This window comes from Corapipo altera, unplaced genomic scaffold, assembly GCF_003945725.1.
Source record: "Corapipo altera isolate COAL_440 unplaced genomic scaffold, ASM394572v1 77b, whole genome shotgun sequence".
In the NCBI taxonomy this organism is placed as follows: Eukaryota; Metazoa; Chordata; class Aves; order Passeriformes; family Pipridae; genus Corapipo; species Corapipo altera.
In genome coordinates this window covers 4,548,391-4,572,062 of record NW_020884933.1, presented here as the reverse complement: position 1 = coordinate 4,572,062, position 23,672 = coordinate 4,548,391, and the positions used below count along the sequence as shown (strand labels likewise).

Genomic DNA, 23,672 nt, shown 5'->3' with positions numbered 1-23,672 from the left:
GCGCCGGGGGCCGGCCGGCCGGGGGTCGCTCGCTCCCGCGCTCGCTGGCGCCGGCCGGCCGGGCCCGCCCCTCCCTCCGCCATGGCGGCCGAGAGCGGCCGTCAGTTCTGGAAGCGGAGCGCCAAGCTGCCGGGCAGGTGAGCCCGGGGAAGGGGTGCACGGGCCGCAACACCCACCCTCCCAACTGGGGGATGTCGGGAAAGGGAGCTGGAGCCGTCCCTCTGCCTTGGGAAGGGGCTGTCACCCACGCTGGCTCTGGGATTGAGGGTCCTGCGGTACTTCCCTGCAAGGCTGGAGGGATACCAGGCGTACCTATCCTGGTTGCAGGGCAGAGGAGCTGGCTGGGGACCTAGGGTTCCCCCCTCTAACGGGGTGGATGCTAGGGGCACCCCAGGCTATGGGACAGAGAAAGTTTGACGGAGGAAGGCTTACTGTTTAAGAGACAAGGGTAGGATCAGAACTGCTCACTCATCTGTAGGACAAGGCAGGCTGTGTGGGGGCTATGGGGACCCCTGTGTGCTTCCTCTGCCCCATGAGAAACAGAATGGAGGGATCAGGGCCTTGAAGGCCCCTTTGGGGTGGCCTCAGAGCCAGGACTGGACCATCTTCCTTTCCACAGCTACCAAAGAAAGCTCATCCTTTCCTGAAGTCCTTAGAGGTATCACTTTGAGTGGCAGCACCTCTGTCCTAGAGGGGTGCCCCTGCCAACGCCAGTAACCCCCCCATTATCCTCCCTTACATAGGATGTTAATTCTTCTCCACCTCTACTCAAGATGGAGAACTTAGAGGGGCTCTCTGTTTGCACCTCCCCTCAGTTCCTCTGGCTGTGATGTCCTGGTTCCTGTCAAGGCATGTACGCTCACCCAGGGATGGGAGAAACAAGTGAAATGTCTGATTTGAGTGGTATTTAGGAAGAAGAGGCTGGTGGTGATGAAGGAGATGCTCACTATAATGTCTTGGGAACAAGGCTGCCATGGGGAGAGGGGGTCTGCCTCTCTGTGAAGGCTCTTGCAGGTGCTTTTCACATCTGAGGGCTCTTCACATTTGCTCTCGTTTTCCTTATGTGAATCCTACCCTTCCCCTCCTAGGGTACACACACAATCTAAAATGCTTAGTTGGCTTTAAATCCTGCTAGACCACTTGAATATTTCTAATGTGCGTTCACTCATCTCTCTGTCATTGTGCTGACTCCTTCAGGTTGGCTGGACAATCCGTGTCTGTGGCAAGCGAAGGGAAAGCAAGGAGCACTCAGCGTTCCTCCTCTGCTCCTAATGGGGGAGGAAAATGCTGTGCTTTCCCTGGGTTATTTTGTCTCCTGATTGCTGCTGTCTCTTATTTGAAGGTCTCGGATGTGCGCTCAGCTGATGGTCTTGGGCACCATCTCTCTTCTGCTTTGGTGACTTTTGAGCTTTGACTTGGAAAGCCCAAACCAGGTGAACCGGTCTGGGAGGCAGCCGGTCCTACCTAGACAATACACTCCATCGTAGAGTTTTTGGCAGTGTTCTCTCCTGCTCCTAACTGCCTACTTGGCAAATATCCGGCTGTGCAGGAGCCGTGTTACCATCTCCAAATACCCTGTGTGCCGGTTATTTCCAGGGGCAGTTACCGATAGGTCTTGGGCAACGTGACCACAAAAGGTGGAGGTGGGATGTGCTGCGTCCACGATTGCTAGACAGGAAGCTTCCTTTCTTCTTTTTTGTCTGAGCTTTGAGAGACCTTCTCATACAGATTCTTGGCTCTCTCCTTTCTTTACCCTGACAATCTGACAAAAGAAGGCTCTGTAGAGATTTGGACGCTGTGTTAGCTTCCTTTTCCATGACACTTTGTGCATTTGGTCACTCAGCTGTGTTAGCTTTTATTTGGTGCTTTTGGTCCCTCTGAATTTAGGGTGGCAGAACTGGTAAATATTGTTTTGTCTTTCCAATGCTATCCTATGGTTTTTGCCTTGGAAATTCTCTCCCCAGTAATTTCCTGACGATGCTTTGGCAGGGTGGTCTAATGTATTGTCATCTGTGATGTGGTGTTTATTTCCTGCTCTTTGGGAAAATGGGCAGCCAGTGTCTGGTTGGGGCTATTTAAATGCTGTTCTAAAAGGGGAGAAACAGTCTGCTAGAAGTAAATATGTTCTGTGTCCAAAGGGGCCCTGAAGTTTCATGGATATGCTTTCTGTTGCAGTGTCAATAACCCACACTCTGTGATGATCTCATGAGCAGTATAACACAGGTAGCACAGCCATTGTACCGTACACCGTTAGTCACCCATTGTACCAGATGCTGAACATTCAGGTAACAAAGAGCCTGTCCCAAAGAACTTAAACTGAGACTGAACGGGGGAGTCCAGTCAGTCTGGGAGCACAGTGTCAGCTTAGATCAGCACGAGATTCTTTGTTTGGGAGTGTCTGGGCTCTGAGTCTTTAAAAAGCTGTTTGGGAGGTGGGACCCTCTGCCATTATATCAGCCGTTGGCCAATTGCTTCAGAACCCCAGGAAAGAGTTTCCTCACCCAGCACTGGCTGTCACATTCCCTCCTCTCTCTCTAACGTGCATCATTCATTGGTCTCGTGAAGTTCAGGCCTTTGCAGGCAAATCAAAGCAGTTGCCCATTGGCAGCCTGTGGGTCTCAGCGCAGCAAAGAGCAGCAGTGTCCTGGCTATCGCGAGACAGTGCGAGTTTGGTACTGGTTATGGGAAAGGCTCTGCTGGCTCCTTTTCTGCAAGGAGCTGCCACAAGTCATTGGGAAACAATGCTGATCTGGAGGGGTTGTTTTTCTTACTCCTGATTATCTGCTTGCTGTGGCCATCCATGGAGGTGCCTCTGCTTAATAGCTGTGCTGACTTCCAGATGCTCATTAGTCATCACACTCTATCCTACCACCCTGTTGGTGGGTAAACACAGTGAGGCTTTTCAGCACTTCCAGCCATGAGGGACAGGTGCTGCAGTGGTGAGCCCACTCCTTGCTGGTCTACTCTGCCAGGATCTCTCTATGCTGTGGTTGTTTCCAGTGGTGAGCCCACTCCTTGCTGGGCTACTCTGCCAGGATCTCTCTATGCTGTGGTTGTTTCCAGTCCCTGCCCTGGATCTCTGCATCTCTTCCGTGCCAGCTGGACCTGTTGCTTCTGCTTCCTCCTCATCATCTGGTTCCCAGCGTGCTTTCCAGCTGTACCAGGCTGCCATCCCTCTCCTACACGGCGGGGCTCTGCTCGTTTTACTGCCAGGCACCATCTGCAGCTCCTAGAAACCAGACCAGCTCTATTGACCCACGAGGAACTTGTTTCTTGTGTGCCAGCTCAGAATGGGCCTTTGTCTTTGCCGTGGGTCACGGGACTACGCTACGTACCAGAGGATGGGGAGGACTTGTTTTTCAGAGATGGTTTTCCAGGGTGAGGTGGCTGTGAATAGTTGCCCAAATGGAGGTAATAACTCAGAATCCCTGTCTCACATCCAGAGTCTGTAAAACCAGCAATTAGCACTTGTCTAGTAGCTCCTCTCTGAGGTGATGTTCCCCATGCAGTGTGTGGAGCCCTCAGGCTCCTGTTCCATTAGTCCCACTCCACAGAATGGGGAGCCAAGGAACTGATTTGTGGTGACTCATTTCAGGCCACATAGGAAGTAGTTGATTAAGCTGGGATTTGGACCCGAGTCAAACCACATACTGTACCAGACATTCCAATGCCCTAGCATAGGCTATGATCCTGAGAGCCAGCATGGGGTTCAAACCCTCAAGTGTATTGTGGAGGATCCCCAGTGTCACTGTCCTTCCCTGTCCCACAGGCCTTGGAAAAGTAAATTCCCAAAACTGGAAGTCCCCTTGATGGAAAAGAGAGCAAACGTCAGCAGGGAGACTGAGACACGTGGTCACTTGGAGTGAATCGATGGCGCAGAAAAGAGCAGATCTAAAATCCCAGTTCAGGCTGGAAAGGGCCTCAGAGTTTAAACAAGGCTTCTCTTTGCTGCTGCAAAGAACAGATCTGCATCTGAATGTGGCACTTTGGATCTAAGGCTTTTAAGTTAGAAGTTTTTTGGTCTTATATTCAGCTCCTGAGAGCAGACAAGAATTGTGACCCCAGCCTAAGCTGAGATAATTTGTGGGACCTCTTTTTGTAGTGTCTTGGGTTGTTTTTTTTTCTTTCCCCTTCCTGCAGCATTCAACCTGTCTATGGAGCACAGCATCCTCCCCTGGATTCCCGGCTCACCAAAAAGTAAGTGTTTATCTCCTGAAGATGCAGAGCACAAGGCTTTTCAGGTTTTTGGCTCAGTTCTGCAGCAGGTGGAGGTCTCTAGCATCCCTGGCATTGTGATATTGCAGCAAAGAGGGACAGCAGTGGGGTGCTGTACTGTCTCGAGTGCTATGAAACCTTGCACGGAAAGCTTATTTGCTGTGCCCTTTATGGCCAGAAATCCATACCGTAACAGCCCCATCAAAGGAGACAGACTTTTTTTTTAGCAGTGGTGTCTGGTTCTTCTGCTGCTCTTTGGAGCTGGAAGAATTAAGGGAAAGGGAGGTAAAGCTGCCCAGCAGCTACAAGACTGGAGAACCGCAGCACCGTCATTGGCAGGAAAAGTCAGAACTGATCTGAACTGGCTCCTTATCCCCATCTCGTGCTGTGTAGTGGTGAAAGTTCCCTGCTTCGGGTGGCGGACTTTGACTCTTGTAGCTTAAAAGTAAATGCAAAGGCTCCTCCTGTGCCTGAGGAAAGAACCAGGCTGATCTGGCTGCTGGGAACGATCACAGCTGTATTGGGACTGTCCACAGGAGCAGACCTGTGCTGTCTAACCTCTGACATGCCTCTCTCCAGGTTGCAAGACTTTTTTGGGGTGGTAATGTACCTGTTTTCTGTAGGGTGGGGGAAGGCAAAGCTGGAGGAATTGTATTTGCCCTTTTGAGCTGGGAAGCCTGGCTTCTCTCCAACTGTCTGCTGCCACTGTGGCCTCCGTGACTGCTGTCAGAGCAGCTCAGGCTCTGCCTCCAGTGGGCAGCCCAGACAGACTTAATATATTCCTTAGGTCTGGGAGGAGGAACAGGGAAATTGGATAAAGGGATTGGCTGATTGGAGCCAGGATGTGGGGAAAGGAGACAAAATGGACTCATGTAACGGCATGGCTCTGATACTATTCCTCTCTGGCTCGCAGCTTCATCAAGGACCGCTCCAAGGCCGGCGCATTGCCTACGAAAAGCAAGAAGGCCTCCAGCTTTCATGAGTTTGCCCGCAGTACCAGCGACGCCTGGGACATCGGCGATGACGAAGATGAGGACTTCTCTTCCTCCTCTTCCTCTTTGCAAACTCTGAACTCTAAAGTGGCCAAGGCCACAGCAGCCCAGGTTTTAGAGAACCACAGCAAGCTGCAGGTGAAACCCGAGCGGGCCCAGTCTACTCTCGGTGACATGCCCACCAACTGCAAGGTCATCAAGTCCAGCAGTGAGGCCCAGCTCTCCAGGACTTCTGGTAAGAGCTGTCTTCAGGGGCAACTTCCTGCTCTAGTGCTCTCCTACTTGACCACTGAACTCAAGTGCTTATTGCTACTCACAGGGTATGGGCAAGAGGCTGTGGCACAGCCTGTAAGCATAACAGAGGCTTTTTCTTCCTTGTAGTATCCTGTACTCCAAGCATTTTTAGCGACCTAGTCTTAATGCTTCAGTGTCCCCTGCTGCTCAGTATCCTGCTACAGGCATGTCTGTCCAAGAGTATCCCATGTTCTGGAGTTTGGAGATCTGTTAAGTTCTTGCTTGGGCTTGCTCACTGTCTGCTTCCTTTGTGGCCTAGAGCGCTCTGCTCTTAGTAAAGATCTGGATGAGGTCCTGTTGACACCAGGTCGATACAGCTTGGGCAGGGAATTGGGCAGCATCAGCCCCTGCTCACTCTGCCTTGTCTGCCTGTGCAGTGAAAGTAACCCAGAAGGTGGCGCTGGCAGCCCATTGCCTCCTCTTTCTGCACTAGCAATTAGCTTTGTTGCTATTCAGATCAGTGGAGAGCAGAGCAGATCTGATGGTCAGTTCTGGAATTCCCACAGCTGCTTCTGCCTTGTCGCCTGTGTCCTGCCCATGGTTTCCCATGTGCAGAGGGAAGTCTGATCCGCTTGCAGCCGGGTGTCTGGATGCAGGAGGAAGAAAGGGAAGGAGAAATGGGGGGAAGCGATGGAAGAGCTGCAGCAGATGCCTGTGAACCAGCCGATCCATTGGGCTAATGATGGTGTTTACTGGTGCTGGGGAAGAGAGGGGCGAAATCTGCAGTGGCAGGTCTCTGAGAGTGGCTAGAAGAGTGAGGAAGGGTTGGAGAGGTGCAATCTCCTTCCAATCACCTCAGTGCAGCATCTGGTCCTTGCAGAGGAGGCCTGTGTGCGGACCCCCCTTCAGAAGCAGCAGTCCCTTCCCCTTCGACCTGTCATTCCACTTGTTGCCCGAATCTCTGACCAAAATGCTTCTGGTGCTCCCCCCATGACTGTGAGGGAGAAAACTCGGCTGGAGAAGTTTCGACAGCTCCTTTCCAGTCACAACACAGACCTGGGTAAGTGTGGCAAAATGAGGGTGCCTCTGGGTGGGAAGGGGAAGGCAGAGAGGGCCTGCTGCCTCTATCAAGTTGTAATTGGGTCTGCTACTGCAGACTACCTGCAGTTGCACCAAGTGGGATGGTTGCACAAATCACTCTGTTGGCAGATGATAATGTGCTCCAGCCACTTCCTCTGTGTTCCTTATCATTCTCCATCTTGTATATGATGGTTGGGATCACTGGGGGCTGTTGGACTCTGCACAAGAACTGAGGTTCTGGCCCACTGGGGCCCCTGCAGCTACCAGTTCTGTGCCCGAGCTAAGCTGAAATCATCTCTACTCCCCTTGCAGCAGAACCACATGCCCAGTCATTGGTAGTGTGGGAGCCTTCCTGGTGGCTCAGTGTCTCCAGAGCCTGCAGGAGCAGACTGGGCTTTCCTCTCCTTCTAGGTACAGTGGTGCCTGGACGTGCCTAGGATCTAATCCATTGCCACCACTGTCCGTTTGCAGATGAGCTGAGAAAATGCAGCTGGCCTGGTGTACCTAGAGAAGTCCGGCCTGTGACATGGCGTCTCCTCTCAGTAAGTACTTGGAGCTCTGACACAGGAGTCTGGGGGGACTGTGCTGAGCCAGAGACCTGCTCCTAGACCTTCACGTGTCCCATAACCAACTTTGCTTGTGTTTTATCTGTGCCCGGTCTGCAGGCGAGCTCTAGGGTTTTTTTGATTGGGGAGTGTTATTGCTACATCTTCTTTGAGCTCAAAGCCCAGACTGGTGTGGGGAAATATGCGGTTCACTCTCACAAGGGAAAGTGAATCCAATGAAGTTGGGTTCCTCCAAGATCCATGAAGACATCGGACTCAGAAAGCCAAATGCCATGAAAGCTCTTTCCCCAGCTCCTGAGTTTGTGTGCCTGATATTTCTGGGTGCACAGCTGACTGGCAGGATTTCAAGGGATGGTTTGTGGTCAGGAAGAGAGTCTGCCCTGATATGGGTTTTCCTGGTGCAGGGCTATCTTCCTGCAAACTCGGAGCGTCGAAAGCTGACTTTGCAGCGCAAGCGGGAGGAGTACTTTGGCTTCATTCAGCAGTATTACGATTCCCGGAATGAGGAGCACCATCAAGACACCTACCGACAGGTATGAATCCTCTGCCAGCTGCCCGTCTTTCTGCCTTGGTTATGTCCCTTTCCTCTCTGTTGCCACTGCTTGTCCATGTGGTTAGGGTGATGCTAGAACTTTCTCTAGCTATAGCTCATAGGAGTCTTCTCCTTGGCAAAAAAGCACCATGTTTCTGTCCTTGTTAGTTTAAGCTTTCCCTAAAATGATCTAATAATAAATTTCAGACCCCAACTCTTTCCCAGCTCTGGCCACCTGCCTGTACCTGAGCGTAGGAGACTGGAGATAAAACTGTAGATGATTTTCTCAGTACAGCTGTCATCTATAGCCCTCACTGTGCTTCTCAGCAAGTGCAGCTCTCGCTTGGTGGGACGCTGAGGCGCTTTAACCTGTGATGAGTTACTGTGGCCCCAGAAAGCACAGTTGGTGTGTGTAACCCACCCTCTTTTCCAGATCCACATTGACATTCCAAGGACCAACCCACTCATTCCCCTCTTCCAGCAGCCACTCGTCCAGGAGGTAAGGGGAAGTGAAGTTCCTGCTCCACATTTGCCGTGGGGCGTGTGTGTGGAGTTAGACAAGCATTTCTACTAGTGAGTTAGCTTTGTGGGGAAACTTCCCTGGGTCATAGCTCCTGATGCAAGTACCTGCTGAAACTGTCTGGTCTTGTCCCATATTTCTGAAAGACTTGGAGCTCGAGGGTTATGACATCATCTCTTCTGTGGCAAGATGTAGCCAAGAGTTGGTAAAAGACCTGAAGCTTTTGTTTTGAGACAAATTGGAGGCATTTGAACCTGAAGAGGAGATAGTTCTGTTTTACTTCGAAGTGTTTTTTGTGCAAAGTGGTATGTGAGCAACCCGGCCGGGGACAGGTTTGAGGGATGGCCAAGAGGCGTGGGCACCTGTCCTCTTTGGAAACAAGCCCAGTGTGCGTATGCGGTGTGTCAGAGCATGGTGTCCGTGAGGATGGGGCAATTTGGGAATAGCATGTTGGTTGTTGTGGGGGAGACTACTCTTTGGGAACTATCCCAATCTGCGATGTTTTGCTGGGAGTACTGTGCTAATACTTTAGCTTTCCACCTGATGTTCAGCAAAGCATGCTGCTCTGATAAGAGGCAGCCCTGTCTTGTGGATATTAAGCTATCTGGTTCTTGAAAAGTTGAGTCTGCTTTTCCTCAGGCAGCGGCTTTGATGAGGAGTCTCGACTGGACTGTCCTGTTCTCTGAGAGCGGGCTGGAATATGTGGGGGATCTGTGGATCATACAGGAGTCTCTCCTAGGACTTTTATGCTTTTTACGTTACCTGTATTGCTATAGAAAAGCCTGTCAGTGCATGGTCTCCACTACCTGAGCTTAGCAGTTATGCTTTTCTGCCTTTGCTTTGTGCATGGCTAATGCAGGTACATGCTTTCCCTCGTTCTTCCCTAGATTTTTGAAAGAATCCTGTTTATCTGGGCCATTCGACACCCAGCCAGCGGCTATGTACAGGGAATCAATGACCTGGTCACTCCGTTCTTTGTTGTGTTCCTCTCTGAGCATGTTGGTAAGTTACATTTGCTGCTTGAAGCACTCTTGACGATGGTGTTTGAAATGGTGTGAAATGCTGGCATGAGGAAAACTTGTCTTGCAGGAGGAGGGGGTGATGTGTTCTTCCTTCAGAGCGCCTGTGCCAGGTTGGAGATGCATCTTGACCTCTTACTGTATCTCTACTTCCTGGTTCAACTGGCTTCAGTTTGATAATCTTGCTGAGCCCCACAGAAGTTAAAGTGCTAAAAGTGGGTTTGCATTTGAATGTGCTTAACAACAGTACAGTTTGGAGAAGAATGGGGTCTTTTAGGCACTGAGGGAGTTTAGGCAAAGCCCTGGTATACAGAGTTGCAGGAGGGTCTTGCTCTCAAAGCTTGGACTTGGAGACAGTTCTTGCTCTAGGAGGAACGAGTGAAGTATAAAGAGACCCTGCTGAGAATGTAAAATAAGCTATTTAAGTAAGGATTCCTGTCCCTTGCTGCTAGTACAGGTGTGTTTTTCAAGCTGAGAGTTTCAGAAAGCGAACTGACTTCTTCCTGCTGCTTTTGGATTTCTTGTCAGGCTGTGGCTTTTAGATGGAGATCAAGTCCTTTCCACCCATAGTGTTTTTGTTCTTTCTCCGTCTCTAGCTGTGTTTTGGAGTTGATGTTCGTGCTGGGATGTCGTAATCCCTATGTTCAAAGGCTCTTAGTTTTCACTGTAAATAGAAGGAAACAGGAATATATAGGACTGTATGACTAATACAGTCATACATTTATACAATCATACATTCTGTCCCATTGTATGACTGTCCTATACAATGGGACAGAAATCCCATTGAACAAATATTTTTAAGGTTTGATCCAAAACATGTTGAAGTTGGTGAAAGCCTTCCCCTGTCAAGCTAAGGCTTTGTAAACTAGTACTGATCTGCTTCTTCTGAGGGTATTGTGAAGAGGTAAGCCACCTTACTTTCCACTGTGATAGTCAGTGTGCTCAGGACCGATCCCTAGGAAATGCTGTTGCTCCTCGCAGCCTGAAGGAGAAGGCACAAAATGCTACCAGCTGGAGTGAATTCCCTTTTGTGGGAGGCCAAGAGCATTTCAGGTCTGAACGGGTTCTCTCTGAGTGGCCTCTCCTGTGCCTTATTGCTTGAGCAGCATCGATGGCACATAGTCCTCACGGAGGCTCAGGATTGATTTATTGGGTTAGCAGTAGAGCTGTGCACAGCGAGTTACCTATGTAAGAAGGGAACTGGTCTGAAGCATCAGAGCTGCCTGTGGGTACCTGGTGTGGCTTCTTGCATTCCTGTTCCATGTTGATTGTCATGGCTTAACTCTCTCTGCATGTTGCATCAGAGTTCATGCTGCATTGGCCTGTCCATCTCTTTGCTGGGGTCATGCTTCTCACCATCTTCCAAGGCTGTTTTCACCCCGATTGAAGCTTCCTCTGTGGATGTGACCTTCCTTTTTCCAGCTATTTCTGAAACTTGTGTTGGAGAAAATCCTCTGTGTGAGACCCGTTGAATAGAATTTGGCCAAGCAACATCATGCATCCCCCTTATGTCCCCAGAGCCTGCGATTTAAAAACCAGCTTTTAGGTCACAAGCTGTCTTGGTGGCTACCTGCTCCCTAGTCTGGCTGTGTAGCTTCTCATGAAGTGATTTCAGCTCTGCTGACAGGCTAGTCCCCATTGCCAAGGTCACTGTAGACTTCTGACCTATCATCCCATGCTTTGGGCAGGCATCGCATTTGCAGACAACAAATCAACTTTTCTACACATCAATTAAAATCTCTCCTTGGTGCTAATCAGCTGATTAATGTGTCTGGTTGATAATGTTTCCATTATATATGTTACTAGACCAGGGCCTAAAACACCCATCAGTGGGACGTGCAGAGGTTTTTTTCTAAGTTTCTAGGGGCTGGAACATGTCCATTGGGAAAAGCTGGGTTGTTGGGTAGAGAATGGTTTGTAGCTTATTGATCACTATCAGGAAACAATTTGGCACCTTCCTGTCTTTGAAGTTGACACGAACAACGAACCAACAGTTGGCCAACTGCACGAGCAGTTACCCAACAAATTCCCAGGCTCTTGTGTGTAGAGGGATTAAACACAGCTTGCTTGGGGTAGCAGTTAGAGCAGTTTGGCTGGCCATACTGCTGTGTCTTTGACTTGATGCCTTTCTGTCATCACCACAGAAGGTGTGGGGAGGAAGAGTGCATGCCTCTCCAGGTCCCGAAGGAGATAAACAGACCAATGAGTGAAAAACATTCACAGGAAGCTATTTATCCTAGCTGCCCTGGATGCTTTGGAAACTGGATGACTCTGCTGTTAACTTACATCTCTCTAGCCTGACTGAAGGGGTCCCATTGATACTGCTTCCCTCTTTCTGAGCAGTGCCTTGAATCCAGTGTATGTGCCCCTTTGACCAGCTTCAGAAGATACTAACTACCCTGAGGCAGGGAGAAGCAGCTCTTCCCCAGAGTTTTCCAGTCCTTGTGTCTGAACTCCCTTGGCCCCTTCTGCAGTGCCAGTTGGGACAAGTTGCTTTTCCTGTACTTTAACCCACCCAGTCTGCATCCAGAACTCATATTCCTTCCAGGTGCTGGGCAGACTGCTGTGAGCCCTTGGCAGGTGGGATAGATTTAACTGCTGTATTTTCCCTTTTCCCCTTTCCCTCAGCTTGGCAAGCTGGCTCATCTTCTCCTGCGATGCTCTATCTGCCTCCTGCATGAACACAACTGCCTCAGCTACTTAGCAGCAAGCGTGGGCATTTTGGGCCCCTGCCACTGACCAATCTGTAACTGGACTGATTCCTCCTACTGGCTGATCGATGCCTTCTGCTGCAGATTGCTGACCACTGCTTATTGTTAGCTGGTGCTGCCAGGAAGATGGTGGTGAGGAAGAGCTTGAGGGAGGTGTTGAGGCTGTAGGAGCTACTGAGCCTATTGTTGCTGCCCCCTGGATGGGCACAGGCTGCTAGTGCTGCTGGGAAGGCAGAGCTTCAGCGATGGGATATAGAGAGGCAGTCTGGCATCCGTGGAATTGGGGCAGGAATGACAACTTGGCACCTCCTGGAGGAAACCATGTGCCTCTGCTTCCGGGTGATCAGAGAGGGCCCAGCAAGTATAGGAATACAGAGCTCTCAGTCTTGTTAAAACTGCCTCCCAGCTCAGGTCCTGCAGCACTTCCTGCTGCACTGAGTCACTCCCAGCTCTTAGGGCTTGCATTTAAAACAGCAGTGACAGCTCAGAAATGAGTTCAGCGTCCCCAGGTAGTGTCAGTGCTGGCCCTTGCACCCTGTCCCGGTGTTCTCTGCCCATCTCGATTCATTCCTGATTCCATTCCTGATTCAAGGCCTTGCATAAGGTTGTCCCAGCTTTGGGACCTGTTTGGTGTCATACCAGGTCTGTAGACGGAAGCAGTGCCGTGGAAAGTATTGATGTCATTCGCTTCTAACTGGCTTTGTTGCTAAATCCTAATCGCAGTTAAATTAAGACACTGTTTCCCTGTAAGCAGGAGCAGAAACTTGGGTGAAGGGAAGGGGGAGCCTTGTGTCAGTAGTTACACTGTGACTCACCCAACCCAGGCTCTGACATCAGCATTTTCTAACCAGTTTTGTCCTGGACCCAAGGCTCACTGCACCAGTGGAGACCTACCCACTGCTATGCACAGCTGTGAACTAAGACTGAGTTTAACTGTCCTCCAGCTGTCTAGTCCTGCCCTGAGCCCCAGCTGCCAGAATAGGGGGAGTCATTAAAGCTTTCCTACAGAAAGGAGGGATGTGGATGGCTAGAGCCCTGGCTTCTCTGGTCCGTCCCTTCTCCTGTGTCCTCCCTAAACCCTTTTGAAACATCACTCACAGAAACTTTGCTTTCCCCGAACCCTTGTTTCCCTCGGGCTCCCTGTGGCACTGCTTCAAGCAGCTGTCATCATGCCACTGGCTTCCTCTCAGTCCCTGTCAGAACCATATATTGATTATATATTATATCTTCCATGAGGCCTCTTTAGTGATGCTGCTAAGCAGATGTTTGTGCTGAGCCACACTCCAGAGACCTGGGGTTTTGTTCAAAGCTTCTTGCAATGTGTGTTGGCTCGTGCCAACTGTTTTGCTTTGATACTGGGGTGTTGGCAGAGTTGCTCCTCTTGACCCCATACTCATGCAAGCAGGAAGGTGTTCACCATCGCCTGGGCACATCCCTTTCTCCATCATGGTCCTCATGCCTGAGCTGCAAGGGGAAGTCTTCTGTACAGGGGTCATTCCCACATGGCTGAGCTTTCCTCTCCCGCTAGTCCTGGCCATACACATGTACCCTGTCCTGCTCCTTTGCCTGCCCACCCACCTTTCTCTGTGGGAGAAAGTTAGCTAGGGAAGGAGATGGATATTAAACAGATTTTTTTGCCTGCCTTTCTTATTACCTGAATCATTTGAGAGTGGCTATAGAAGTCAGCAGAAGAGTGAGTGTCAGATGATGATGATGTGCAGCTGGAAAACAGCTTCACTGCTCTTTCTGCAGTACAAAACTGCGAGATTAATGTAGGGTTAAGCTCTTGTTTGTCCCTAAAGCTCCTGGTGGCGGTTTGCTCTGGAGCTGGGCTTTGCTTCAGAGCTGAGCTCTGCCCTGGAGGAGAAGCAGAGGTGTTGGAGTCACTGGCTCTGCACTTCCCTTCCTCCTTCGGGCAGGATCTTTTAGTATTGGTTTTCACAGCTGTGCCAGTCTGTGACAGCTGCCCTGCAGTGTGTCTGAGTCAAGAGGGTGGCCCGGCTCCAGCCCGGAGCCCCATCTTCTCCCTCTCTCGCTCTTTTCCAAGGAACATCAAAGGTGCTTGCTGGTATTTTTGAGCCTCTGAGTTTGGAAATGAGCCAGTTTAGCCCTGGCATTTGTTGATCTGATTTACCAGCATGACAGAAACATGATGGGTGCTTTCTTCCCAAGGAGAAAAGGGAGGGAGCTGCTGGGTAAGCCAAGCCAAGAGGGGCAGACCTGTGTCTCCTGACTGTCTTCCCACCTGTGTTCCACTGCCTTCCCATGCCTGTTTCCACCAGGCTTGGAGCAGGTGATCTCTGCTCCAAATTCAGCCAGCATTGCTGTCATTCCATTCTCGAGGCATCTCTCCCTTACCCTTCCTGAGGGTTCATAAGCCCACTTAAAAGCAAGGGCAGTCTTTTGCACTCTGTGAGAACCCTTAACTTTCTCTGTGAGAACTCTGTGTCAGCCGGGCTTAAGGAGGAGAAACTCCACAAAGTTGAACTGTCTCTCTGCCATGTGGCCCAGTTGTCAGACTCTGTGCTGGATTTAACTCGGGGTCTTTTTGCTGTCCAGGGAGAAGTTTGCATGCTTTTGGGTTCTCGCACCTGTGCCCAATAGTCCTGCTCTCCTGTAGAGGTTTTTGAAGCTTTGGCAGTTCTTCCTCATGAGTCCTCAAAGTTGGCAGCCACTTTTTAGGTGCCTCTGTTGTGCTTAATCCTGAGCTAATGTTGATGAATCCAACTGAGAATGGGAACTGAGCTCCCTTGTGCTGCCTCAAGCCAAGGACAGTGTTTCCTTCCCTAGTTTCTGGCTGCGGTGAAGGTTTCAACTCTCTCAATTCTCCCTGTGGTGCTACCAGCTGGCAGAGACCTGCTGTCACTCAGGGCAGATGCACTCTGGCTCGAGGGGTTCCGATATGCCAGAGCTTTGTCCATGCACAACCCTCACTCCAGAAGGGATGACAAAAACGGCAGTGCTGTGGGACCCCTCCCACAGTTCCCTGGGGAGCTGGGCTGGGTTCAGGTCATGGCTGACAAGTCTTTTGGGATTCTTCAGCCTTTCACCTGAGTTGGAGAAGTAGGTCAGTGCATGGGTACTGCGATCAGTGCCAAGCACACCTCTCACATGCACAGTGTTGTAGTCCTCTTGCAATGCTTTGGCTTGATAAAGCCCCTCTGTTTGTCCCATGCGCTGCCTGGTGTTCCCCTTCTTCCTGATGCTCTTCGCTCTCTGTTTTGCAGAGGAGGATGTGGAAAACTTTGATGTGACAAACCTGTCGCAGGATGTTCTACGGAGCATTGAAGCTGATAGCTTTTGGTGCATGAGCAAGCTGCTGGATGGGATACAGGTGAGCCTCTGGGGCCATGGAGATTTCTCTTCCCTTGCTGGGGTAGCAGTGTGGTTGTCTTCTCTCCCTCTCTGGACGAGTGTTCTGCATGTTCTGGCATTAGGGAGATTTTGCTACTTCACTGAGCTAAATCCATTAGTAAAATCCTGGGGAGATGGATGCTGATGGCACTGTCCTTCAGTGGGACTTCACAGCAGGCAGGTGATCCTGGTGCTCAAGAGTCATGTCTCCTTGGCTCATGACAGTCTCATCTCCCTGTCAAACTGGTGGTGGTCTGGTTCTGATCATTTCTAGCTGTTGTTAAAGCTGCTGCTTCTGACTTGTGGCCTCTCCTCACAGGACAACTACACCTTTGCACAACCGGGGATCCAGAAGAAAGTCAAAGCTCTAGAGGAGCTAGTCAGCCGGATCGATGGTAGGTGACAGGGGAACCTGATCATGTTGGCTCCTTTGTCATAACAGCAGGAGGCCTTCTTTTTAAGTAGTACTCTCTTTGTAAGTAGGGCAGGGGTAGACGCCTACAACGCGTATGGAAGCATAGTAGGGTGGGGTCAACCAGAAACTTCCTGGTGACAGGATTCGCTGGCTGGGTAGCACAGGGTGAGGAGTGGAGGAGTTTGGGAGAAAAAGGTCTCAGCCTGGAAGTGAGTGAAAACCAGTGTGTTTGGAGCAATGTGCAGGAGCTGGGGCACTGTGGTCCCCAGGTGTGTAAGTGAAATGTGCTGTTTCAGAGCAGGTACATAATCACTTTAGGAAGTACGAGGTCGAATACCTGCAGTTTGCCTTTCGCTGGATGAACAACCTGCTTATGAGGGAGCTGCCTCTTCGCTGTACCATCCGCCTCTGGGACACCTACCAGGTACACAGGTTTCCACTGACTTTCCTGCTGGGCATATCACCGTGGGGCCGATTCCCTGTACATGAGAGGACAGAGGTCTTCTGGCACCAGCTGGGGAGATGAGGGAAACAAAGCAGTGTGACCCCAGGACATTTATAGTGAGTTGGGTGATGGGTGACCCAGTAGGACATTATCCAGGGAAGTTGTTCTCCAGATGAGCTGGAGGAGCTGACCCAGAATTTTGCTCTCCACAGTCGGAGCCAGAAGGATTCTCACATTTCCACCTGTATGTCTGCGCTGCCTTCTTGATCAAGTGGCGGAAGGAGATCCTAGATGAGGAAGACTTCCAGGTAAGACACTGAGGTTGAGAATAATTCCATGGGGGTATAGGGGAGGGAATTGCTCTAATTGGGAGTCCAATGTGGACAGTCAGCTGTCATCTCAGAGCTGGCTCCAAGATCATCTGGTCTCAGGAGCTTTCCTTAAAAGTAACTTTTGAGCCTCAGTGGTAAGGACAGAGAACTGAGCTGTTGGACAGTTCAAACATCACATACCAGCTCTTCCCTGCACCTGAGCTCTGATCACAGTAAGTGATTGCCTTCCTGTGTCCAGCTGTAAGCCTATAATAGCACCCTTTATCTGAAGGGGCTTGGAGGCATCTGAGGTGCTTCACTGATTCAGATATAGACACAAGCACATCTTAATGCTGTCTCTGAGCCTTTCAGACCTATGAGTGTGGTGACCAGAGCTGCTGCTTCTGGTCGTTTCGCCCCCAAGCCTGCTCTAGATCTGCACTCTGCCTTCAACCTCTCCAAACTAAGCATCTTCCCTTCTTTCAGGGCCTTCTGATGTTGTTACAAAACCTGCCCACAATACACTGGGGTAACGAAGAAATTGGACTCCTGCTCGCTGAAGCCTACAGACTCAAGTACATGTTTGCAGATGCCCCCAATCATTACCGCCGATAGGTGCCCAGACTTGACTCACTCCTTTCTCCCATGCCCGCTCCGTCGTCCTGGCCCGATCTGATCACTGTGGCATTTTTGTCATCCCAAGTCCTTAGACACTCCAGCTGGGATTTGATCCTTGCTGTACAGAGCTCACATCAACTCTTAACGTGTGCCTGTCTGCCACTCCATGCACCTGGATGTGCCATTTTGATGACTGTCAGTATTTTACACCGTGCTGGAGGCTCAAGCCAGGAAGGGAGGCCTTAAGGGGCTGGGGGAGACCATGGAGGGAAGGTTTACAGATAAACCAGAGCTGAAGATGAAGCCTTTCTGTCCTCTCCACTCCCTGTCCTGGGCTTGTCTGCCTCATGTTAACCTGCACCACATGCGCTACCCCATCTGCTCCTTTCTCTCTTCTGTTTGCACCATCTCCCAGACGAAAATGCCTTATCAGAGACCTGCCTGGCTGGAAAATCCTTCCCCACGAGGGTGGCAGGGCAAGAAGTTTCTCTCAGGGCCTACCTTCGCTCCAAGGGTCCAGAGACCCCAAGCACTTTGTGGGCCCTCTCTCCTTCTCTCCATCCTCTTCACCTACCTCTCCCCCAGGGCAGCAGGGCAGGCATGACAGGGGCGATGAGCACTCCATCCACATACAGTTCGAATTATGCGTGCCAGCTTGATGGAACTTTTGGTGACTGATGTTCTGTGAGTACAGCCCCCTCCAGTGTGTGGGGGAGGTGCAGGGCGGGGCTGGTAGGGGACCAATATCTCCCAAAAGCTCCTTACAAAGCCCCCACTCCTACGGGGTGTTCTGTGTATATTGTGTTCTTGTGTATATGGGTCAAAGATGTACAATATATGTCTTCTCTTTGTAGCAGATTTTATATTTATAATGTGCACCCCTTGTTCTCCCCATCCTCTCCATGCCCGAGAAGGATGCCTGTCTGTGGTGTCACAGGGCTTTGGACCACTCTGGATGTGGGGGGGTGTTTCAGACCTGCAGGTAATGTCTGTCCCAGTATGTGTTTGCAGTGTTGGGTCTGCCAGGAAGAGGTGCCATAGAAATACAGATCTCAAGGCATCCCCTACAGACAGAATTTGGGTGGTTAGAGGAGATGGGAGCGCCCAGCAGGAAGCAGGGCAGAGCTGTGTCCAAGAAACGGGGTATCCAAGCTCATCAGCTGCTGGCAAGTGCCTCTCTGAGCACTGCAGGGTGGAGACCTGCCAGTACTGGCTGGCAGGACTCTACAGGGAGGAATAATCCTGGATCCAGCACTGGCTGTCCCCAGCACTGTCCAGCCCTGTGGACACAGCCTCCCAGGAATGGCAAAAGGATCTGGCTGGCCTCTCTGCATCTGCTTTTAAATCAGGCAGGCTGGGAATGTTTTAATGCACCATTTTCTTCCCATGGGCAGAAATCATCTGCCAGGTGTGAGAGGCTGGAGTCAGGAGGGCGTGAGGGGTAGGAGGGCATTGGGCAGGAGGCCCAGTCTGGGCCACCTTGGCTTTCTCCCAGCACTCCTGCTGCGCCATAAGGGCTGTCTTGGTGCGGAGGCTCTTGGTCCCTCAACTTTCCATTTCTGTTCCCAGTGGAGAAAGCAGGGGGCAGTGAGGCCCGGGCCCAGCATGTGACAGGCACAACCTTGTTGCCAATAAAACTCCAAACAGTATCTCAAGAAATCACTTTCCTAACCTGGAGTTGTTTCTCTCAGGCATTTGTCTGTGTGTGCCTTTTGTTGTTTTCTCTGAGAAACAGACCTGGTCGTCCTTAGTTGAACATGAATTAAAAAACAAAAGAAAAAAACAAACAAACAAAACCACCCCACCAACACCAAACCCAACAGCAAAAACATCAACACAATTCCAACCATCAACTGAGCTGTGTGGGTCAGGCAAGTGTTTGCAGTGCACCACTGCCTGCAGGAACATGAACCTGTGCAGGGAAGGAAAAGTGCATCTCAGGGAAGAGAGACAATGCAAGAGCCATGCTGAGATGAGAAACTCTCCCCAGGCACGTGACAGGGATCAACCCAGCTGCAGGGTCTGTCCTGCTGCCTCCACATCCCATCTGCTGGTAAGTCCCACCGTCCCTGGTCCAGCACCACCAGGAGATGTGATTCAAGCCCCAGATTGCCAATTCCCATCTCTTCGGGGCTCTCAGCCAGCTTCCCCATCAACACGCTGCTGTGCAGGGCTCAAGGTGGGATCGCACCCTGCAGCATCCAGCCCTGTCACCCATTGCACAGGGAACAACCTCATCCCCAGGAGATGGTCAAGGACAAGAAACCCCTTCGTGTTTCACTTCCCCATTGCTCTTTACAGGCTTTCCGCCTGCATCTGGGACAACTGAGATGATTAAAAGCCATCACAGTAAGTTCTAGATTTCAGGACAACACTAGCAAGGAAGAACACTTCTTGAGGGTAGTGTTTTGGTTTTTTTCATACATTAGAACATTTATTTCTCAGAGAGAAAATATAGTCTCAGACAGTCAGATTATAGAAGGTAAAATTAGGTTTTTCTTTTCTTTACAAGCATAGATTTTCTTATTACCCCTCTTATACCATCTGATATAAACAATTCTAGAAATCAAATAAACTCACTTTCTACAATAAATAGAGCAATCTGTGCTTTACAGCAGACTGACAGTAACATTTAGGTTCCGTAGCAACAGCAGGACATTAGCCAATTCAAATTCTAAAATGTAATTTAAAGAACAAAACAAAACAAAAACCAAACCAAAACAAACAAACACGAAAAAAACCACCTCCCAAGACCTTAAAGCATATACATAGGTCACAAGTCCACAGCTGAGCTACCACCTAGAAAAGTGTATGTTCCTTTAAATAAATTACACTGTGTGCATATAAAAGACCCAGCAACACAACTGAGGACTTCAAGAATAGTGACAATAGGTCTGAATAATTTAGAACATTTTACAACTATATACACAACATCCTTCCCTAGCCACACTCCACAGGTGTTATTATCACTATTAGTATTTTTACAAACCTATGTCCTACCTCTATATGTTGCAGGAATCTTAAAATTCCTTCAAATGTGGTTCCATGCTCCAGTGTATAAGAAGTGGCATTTTAAAAAAGTAGACCAAATAGAAATGGCAGTGATTACTCCCCACTATTCATTATCATTCTCTTCAGTATGAAAAGGTTAAAAATAATTTAAAAATATTGAGTTAAAAAGCAAAGTGATATTCAATCTACAATCTTACTTTGCACCTTTGGTTCTTGAAAATGGGAAAGCAAAAAGAGATAAGCAACAGAACAGATCAGAGAAATCATAAAGTCCTTGGCTAATAGAAAAGATTTTGCCATCAAGTTTCCAGACATCAGTTTGTCCCTGTGTTTTGCAATGCAAACACAAAACAACAGGGATTGTCTGCAGAGCTGGGTTTACTTGGCTTTGGATGAATGACAACGCTGGAGACCCACACACCAAGGAAAGGATTTGTCCGCGTGGGAGAAGGGGAAATGGCAAAATGGTTGTGTGCTTTCGTTAGCACTTGGTTTCAACCCGAACTGCATCAGAAGAAAACATTAAAGAGACAGAAAAGACAGAAGAAAGGAAGAGGAGCCTTACACCAAATGTGCATAAACCAACACAAAAGATGTATCTCCCTCCAACCCTGATCAACCTCAGTACCTGCAGAGCTGCTTCAACTCTACTTAGACACATTCAAAATTACTTTTACTTCTTAAAAAAAGGAAGTTATCCTTGCTTAGATTTCGTACTGCACAGTCATGATATGAAATGTAACAGCAGATTCACAGATACAAAATAAATTTCTAGGACATACCTATACACACAGATCAGGTAATCTGCTTTTCATCTTTAAAGCTCTGTGCATCTGTGCATGTAACTGTGTGCAGCAAGGAGGGGAAGGTCGTCGATATATCTCATGCTTTTCTAAAGGCAATGAGAGAAATCTAAACATGAAAACACTATGTACACAGGCAGGAAAATCATAATGTGAACTCCCAGCTATGATTTTGTGGAGTTTTTTATATGATAGGACAATATCATTTAAAGAAAAATGAAAAGGCCAATGATGGTTTGGGTAAATTTGGCACAAGAAAGTCAAGTTGGGATTTCCGTAAAGGATCCTGGTTCTGTTACAGTGGTGGCAGGTTCCCAGGAACTACTCCAGGCTAGCTGACAACTTACAAACCCCGGCAGCACAGGGGAGGCAGGGGCAAGGGAGGGTGCATGAGGTCCAAACATCCAAGTGCTGCACTCTACTCACTGCATCAACTCACCTTGGCTCCTATCACCGGTCAGCTTTTGCTAACTACCTTACTCCCAGCCCTGCAGACTACACATTTCCATCTCTTGCCAGCTCTTCAGCAGACACATTCAGAAAGAAGCTGGACAAGGTTTTTTTGGCACATTTCAGGGTACTTTGAGGACTGCTGAAAGCTGCTGGGAACGGTGTTCCCCTGCCAGTCAGTGCATGAGATGGTCCACTCTGCCAATGCAGTGAGCACGAGGTCTGGGGGGAAAACGAGGTCCAGTCACCCCAATCCTTTACAGGTAACTGGATGTAATGAAGGGATGGTCTCCGTGCACTCGGCTCATGTGGATCATGGCTCGGTCATATGCCACCTGCACAGACTTGCGGATGCTGGTTTTTCGTCCTTCCATCATCTTTAACTTGTCCACTGTGTCATCAACACCAAGGGGATAGACTTTGTCACGTGGAAGCCACTGCCTGCAGTAGAGAGTGCAAAGACCTGTCACCAAGGGTATCGAGAGGGAAAACGGGGAAAGAAGAGCAAACACCTGGAGGCCTCTCACCCTTGCAATACCTGAGCAATCAGCAGGGGTGCGACTGCTTCAGTGTACCTGGCTCGTTCCTACTGCATGGCTGCTACAGGCCAAGGACATTCTCCCATGAGTTTCCAGGACATGGCCAAGTACTCCAGCTCCTCAAGCTTTCCCCACATATCTCAGCAGCCATTAATCACTGGCTGTTATCTCCTCTCCAGGAGCAGTTACACTTATGTAATATATTTGTTTATCATTAACACCCACAATGATGCTACAAATGTTTAAATGCCTGCATTTGACATAGAAGAACCACCTGTAGCCAAAATGCCTTCCAAGTACAGTCTTCTCTCTCCTTGGAATCCTTACTCAAGGCTTTCAATGCTCCTTGGAGCTACAGGGGAAACTTGGAAATCCCTGTGTTCCACAGAGCAGAAAATAATACAGGGGCTTCCATGGTGGAAAGTAAGTTTTTATCCCCAAGCAAGTTCTGTCTTGTTCCAAGAAGCTGTAAGCACTAGAGGTTAGGTGGGTACAACTATCTGAGTATCACCCAAAACCAGGCAACTTCCAGTTGACATGTCCGAAGCCCAGGCTAACCCCAATGGATGACTTAAATTGCAAATGCCTTGTCTGTACCAGGTTTTTATTGCGTCCAGATTAACCAGTACACTGAGAAACGTGCCACCTATCTCTCTTAATGAAGTTCAGCCCCTAGGAACTCAACCTCAGCCACTGCTAGGACAGTTTAATGCATTTCCCAGCCAGCCAACATGGGTGATGAAGGGCAGCTCAGCTTATCTTCACCACAAAGATGAGGGACAATTTCAGTGTTTGTGACCCTTCTGCAACATCACTGAAGTCAGTAGAAATTTAGGACTTTCCTGAGGTGCCTTATCTTCCCACAAACTACAAACAAGGCTCTAAGGGGCCACTTAAGAGTGTAAACATACAGCAGAGCTTGTATTCAACAAGAGCAGGGCAAAGCCAAGGAAATGCTTATTTTTGTTGGAAAGGTAGTTTCAATTACAAGCTTGGATTTAGGTTTTTCAAAATGATGACTACAGCGTGGTACTGTCATTGATTTTCTGCTAAAAATCATTAGTACCTCTTTGAGGAACATGCTCCGTATCAACTAGTTCTGGTAATCAGGAACAGTGAAACAATGCAGTGTTCTAATAAAAAGCCTCAGGAGTTTGTCTCTTGACACCTCTTTTCCCCAGAGAACACAGAAATACTTCTCAACTTCCCAAGCAGATGGCATATACTTTCCCTTTGCCTGCATTGCACCTTGTCTCCATCTCTTTAGATTGCATAAAACACTGCTGCAGCCCCAAAATGTAAGGGGAAACCCTCTCCCTTGCTGCTTTACCCCACTATGTGTTTGGCTCTGCTCTATTCCCAATAGTGTATCTTCCCTCCAGCCCTGACACCACCTTTGGGCAATGCCTCTGGCCCTTCCCTGATCTCATGCTTCACTACTCTTCCAGGAATGCCAGCAAAAACCTTCCTCAGGAGACTAAGGAGAAGGGCTCTTGAAACAAGGCTTCTTTTTAAATTCCTGATATGTTATTTTATAGAGGCAGGAGAAGGAAAGGCAAGCCCATCTATCTTCTGTTCCCACAGCATCCCAACAGTCCAGCATCTGCTCTGTCTGCAGTATAAGCTCTCTGAATCTGTGATCCCAGCTGCACGCTCCTGTGTGTGACAGCGTATTTGCGTGGTTCATGTTCCCATGTGGTAAATTCAGTGGGCTCAGCATGTGGCTGTCACCTCTTCCTCTTCCAGTATAATTCTCCAATTTTACAAGTTTCCCATTGTTTCGTACACAGATTTCAGTCTTTCTAGTATTTTTAAGGCACTTCACTTGTTTATGACTTATTACATCTGGTTGGTTT

At 49.3% G+C, this 23,672-nt stretch overlaps 2 protein-coding genes and 1 long non-coding RNA gene across 12 annotated transcripts in view; 2 read left to right on the top strand and 1 right to left on the bottom strand.

Annotated features, from left to right (window-relative positions):
• The first annotated feature begins 38 nt into the window (after positions 1-38).
• On the top strand, positions 39-17,315 carry TBC1D22B (TBC1 domain family member 22B). 2 transcript variants are annotated; one of them, XM_027659951.1, is made up of 13 exons: positions 39-137; positions 4,141-4,197; positions 5,129-5,442; positions 6,322-6,501; positions 6,993-7,063; positions 7,492-7,620; positions 8,053-8,118; positions 9,027-9,141; positions 15,097-15,203; positions 15,543-15,618; positions 15,935-16,062; positions 16,296-16,391; positions 16,881-17,315. In XM_027659951.1, the coding sequence occupies exons 1-13, from the start codon at positions 82-84 to the stop codon at positions 17,007-17,009; spliced, it is 1,524 nt and encodes a 507-aa protein (XP_027515752.1). In that variant the 5' UTR covers positions 39-81; the 3' UTR covers positions 17,010-17,315. The 2 variants fall into 2 exon arrangements, with proteins under 2 accessions (XP_027515752.1, XP_027515753.1); XM_027659952.1 differs by lacking the exons at positions 39-137; positions 4,141-4,197 and adding an exon at positions 4,216-4,794.
• A 243-nt stretch (positions 17,316-17,558) lies between these two features.
• LOC113954966 lies at positions 17,559-18,671 on the top strand. Its single transcript, XR_003530374.1, has 2 exons — positions 17,559-18,272; positions 18,461-18,671. It is a non-coding gene; the product is annotated as an uncharacterized LOC113954966 (long non-coding RNA).
• Positions 18,672-19,418: 747 nt separating this feature from the next.
• BRPF3 (bromodomain and PHD finger containing 3) overlaps positions 19,419-23,672 on the bottom strand; it is a 33,891-nt gene continuing 29,637 nt past the window's right edge. For all 9 annotated transcript variants that reach the window (XM_027659934.1, XM_027659942.1, XM_027659943.1 and 6 more), the window contains one exon: positions 19,419-21,718. In XM_027659934.1, coding sequence (XP_027515735.1) covers positions 21,535-21,718 — 184 coding nt within the window. In that variant the 3' untranslated portion in view covers positions 19,419-21,534. The remainder of the gene's footprint in view (positions 21,719-23,672) is intronic.

What these genes read in the sequence shown, in the direction of transcription:
- TBC1D22B (XM_027659951.1), top strand. Translation starts at nt 82, where the DNA reads ATGGCGGCCGAGAGCGGCCGTCAGTTCTGGAAGCGGAGCGCCAAGCTG. An exon ending in AGCGCCAAGCTGCCGGGCAG is followed by an intron (nt 138 to 4,140) that starts GTGAGCCCGGGG and finishes CCCTTCCTGCAG; the next exon opens with CATTCAACCTGTCTATGGAG. An exon ending in TGACATGGCGTCTCCTCTCA is followed by an intron (nt 7,064 to 7,491) that starts GTAAGTACTTGG and finishes TTCCTGGTGCAG; the next exon opens with GGCTATCTTCCTGCAAACTC.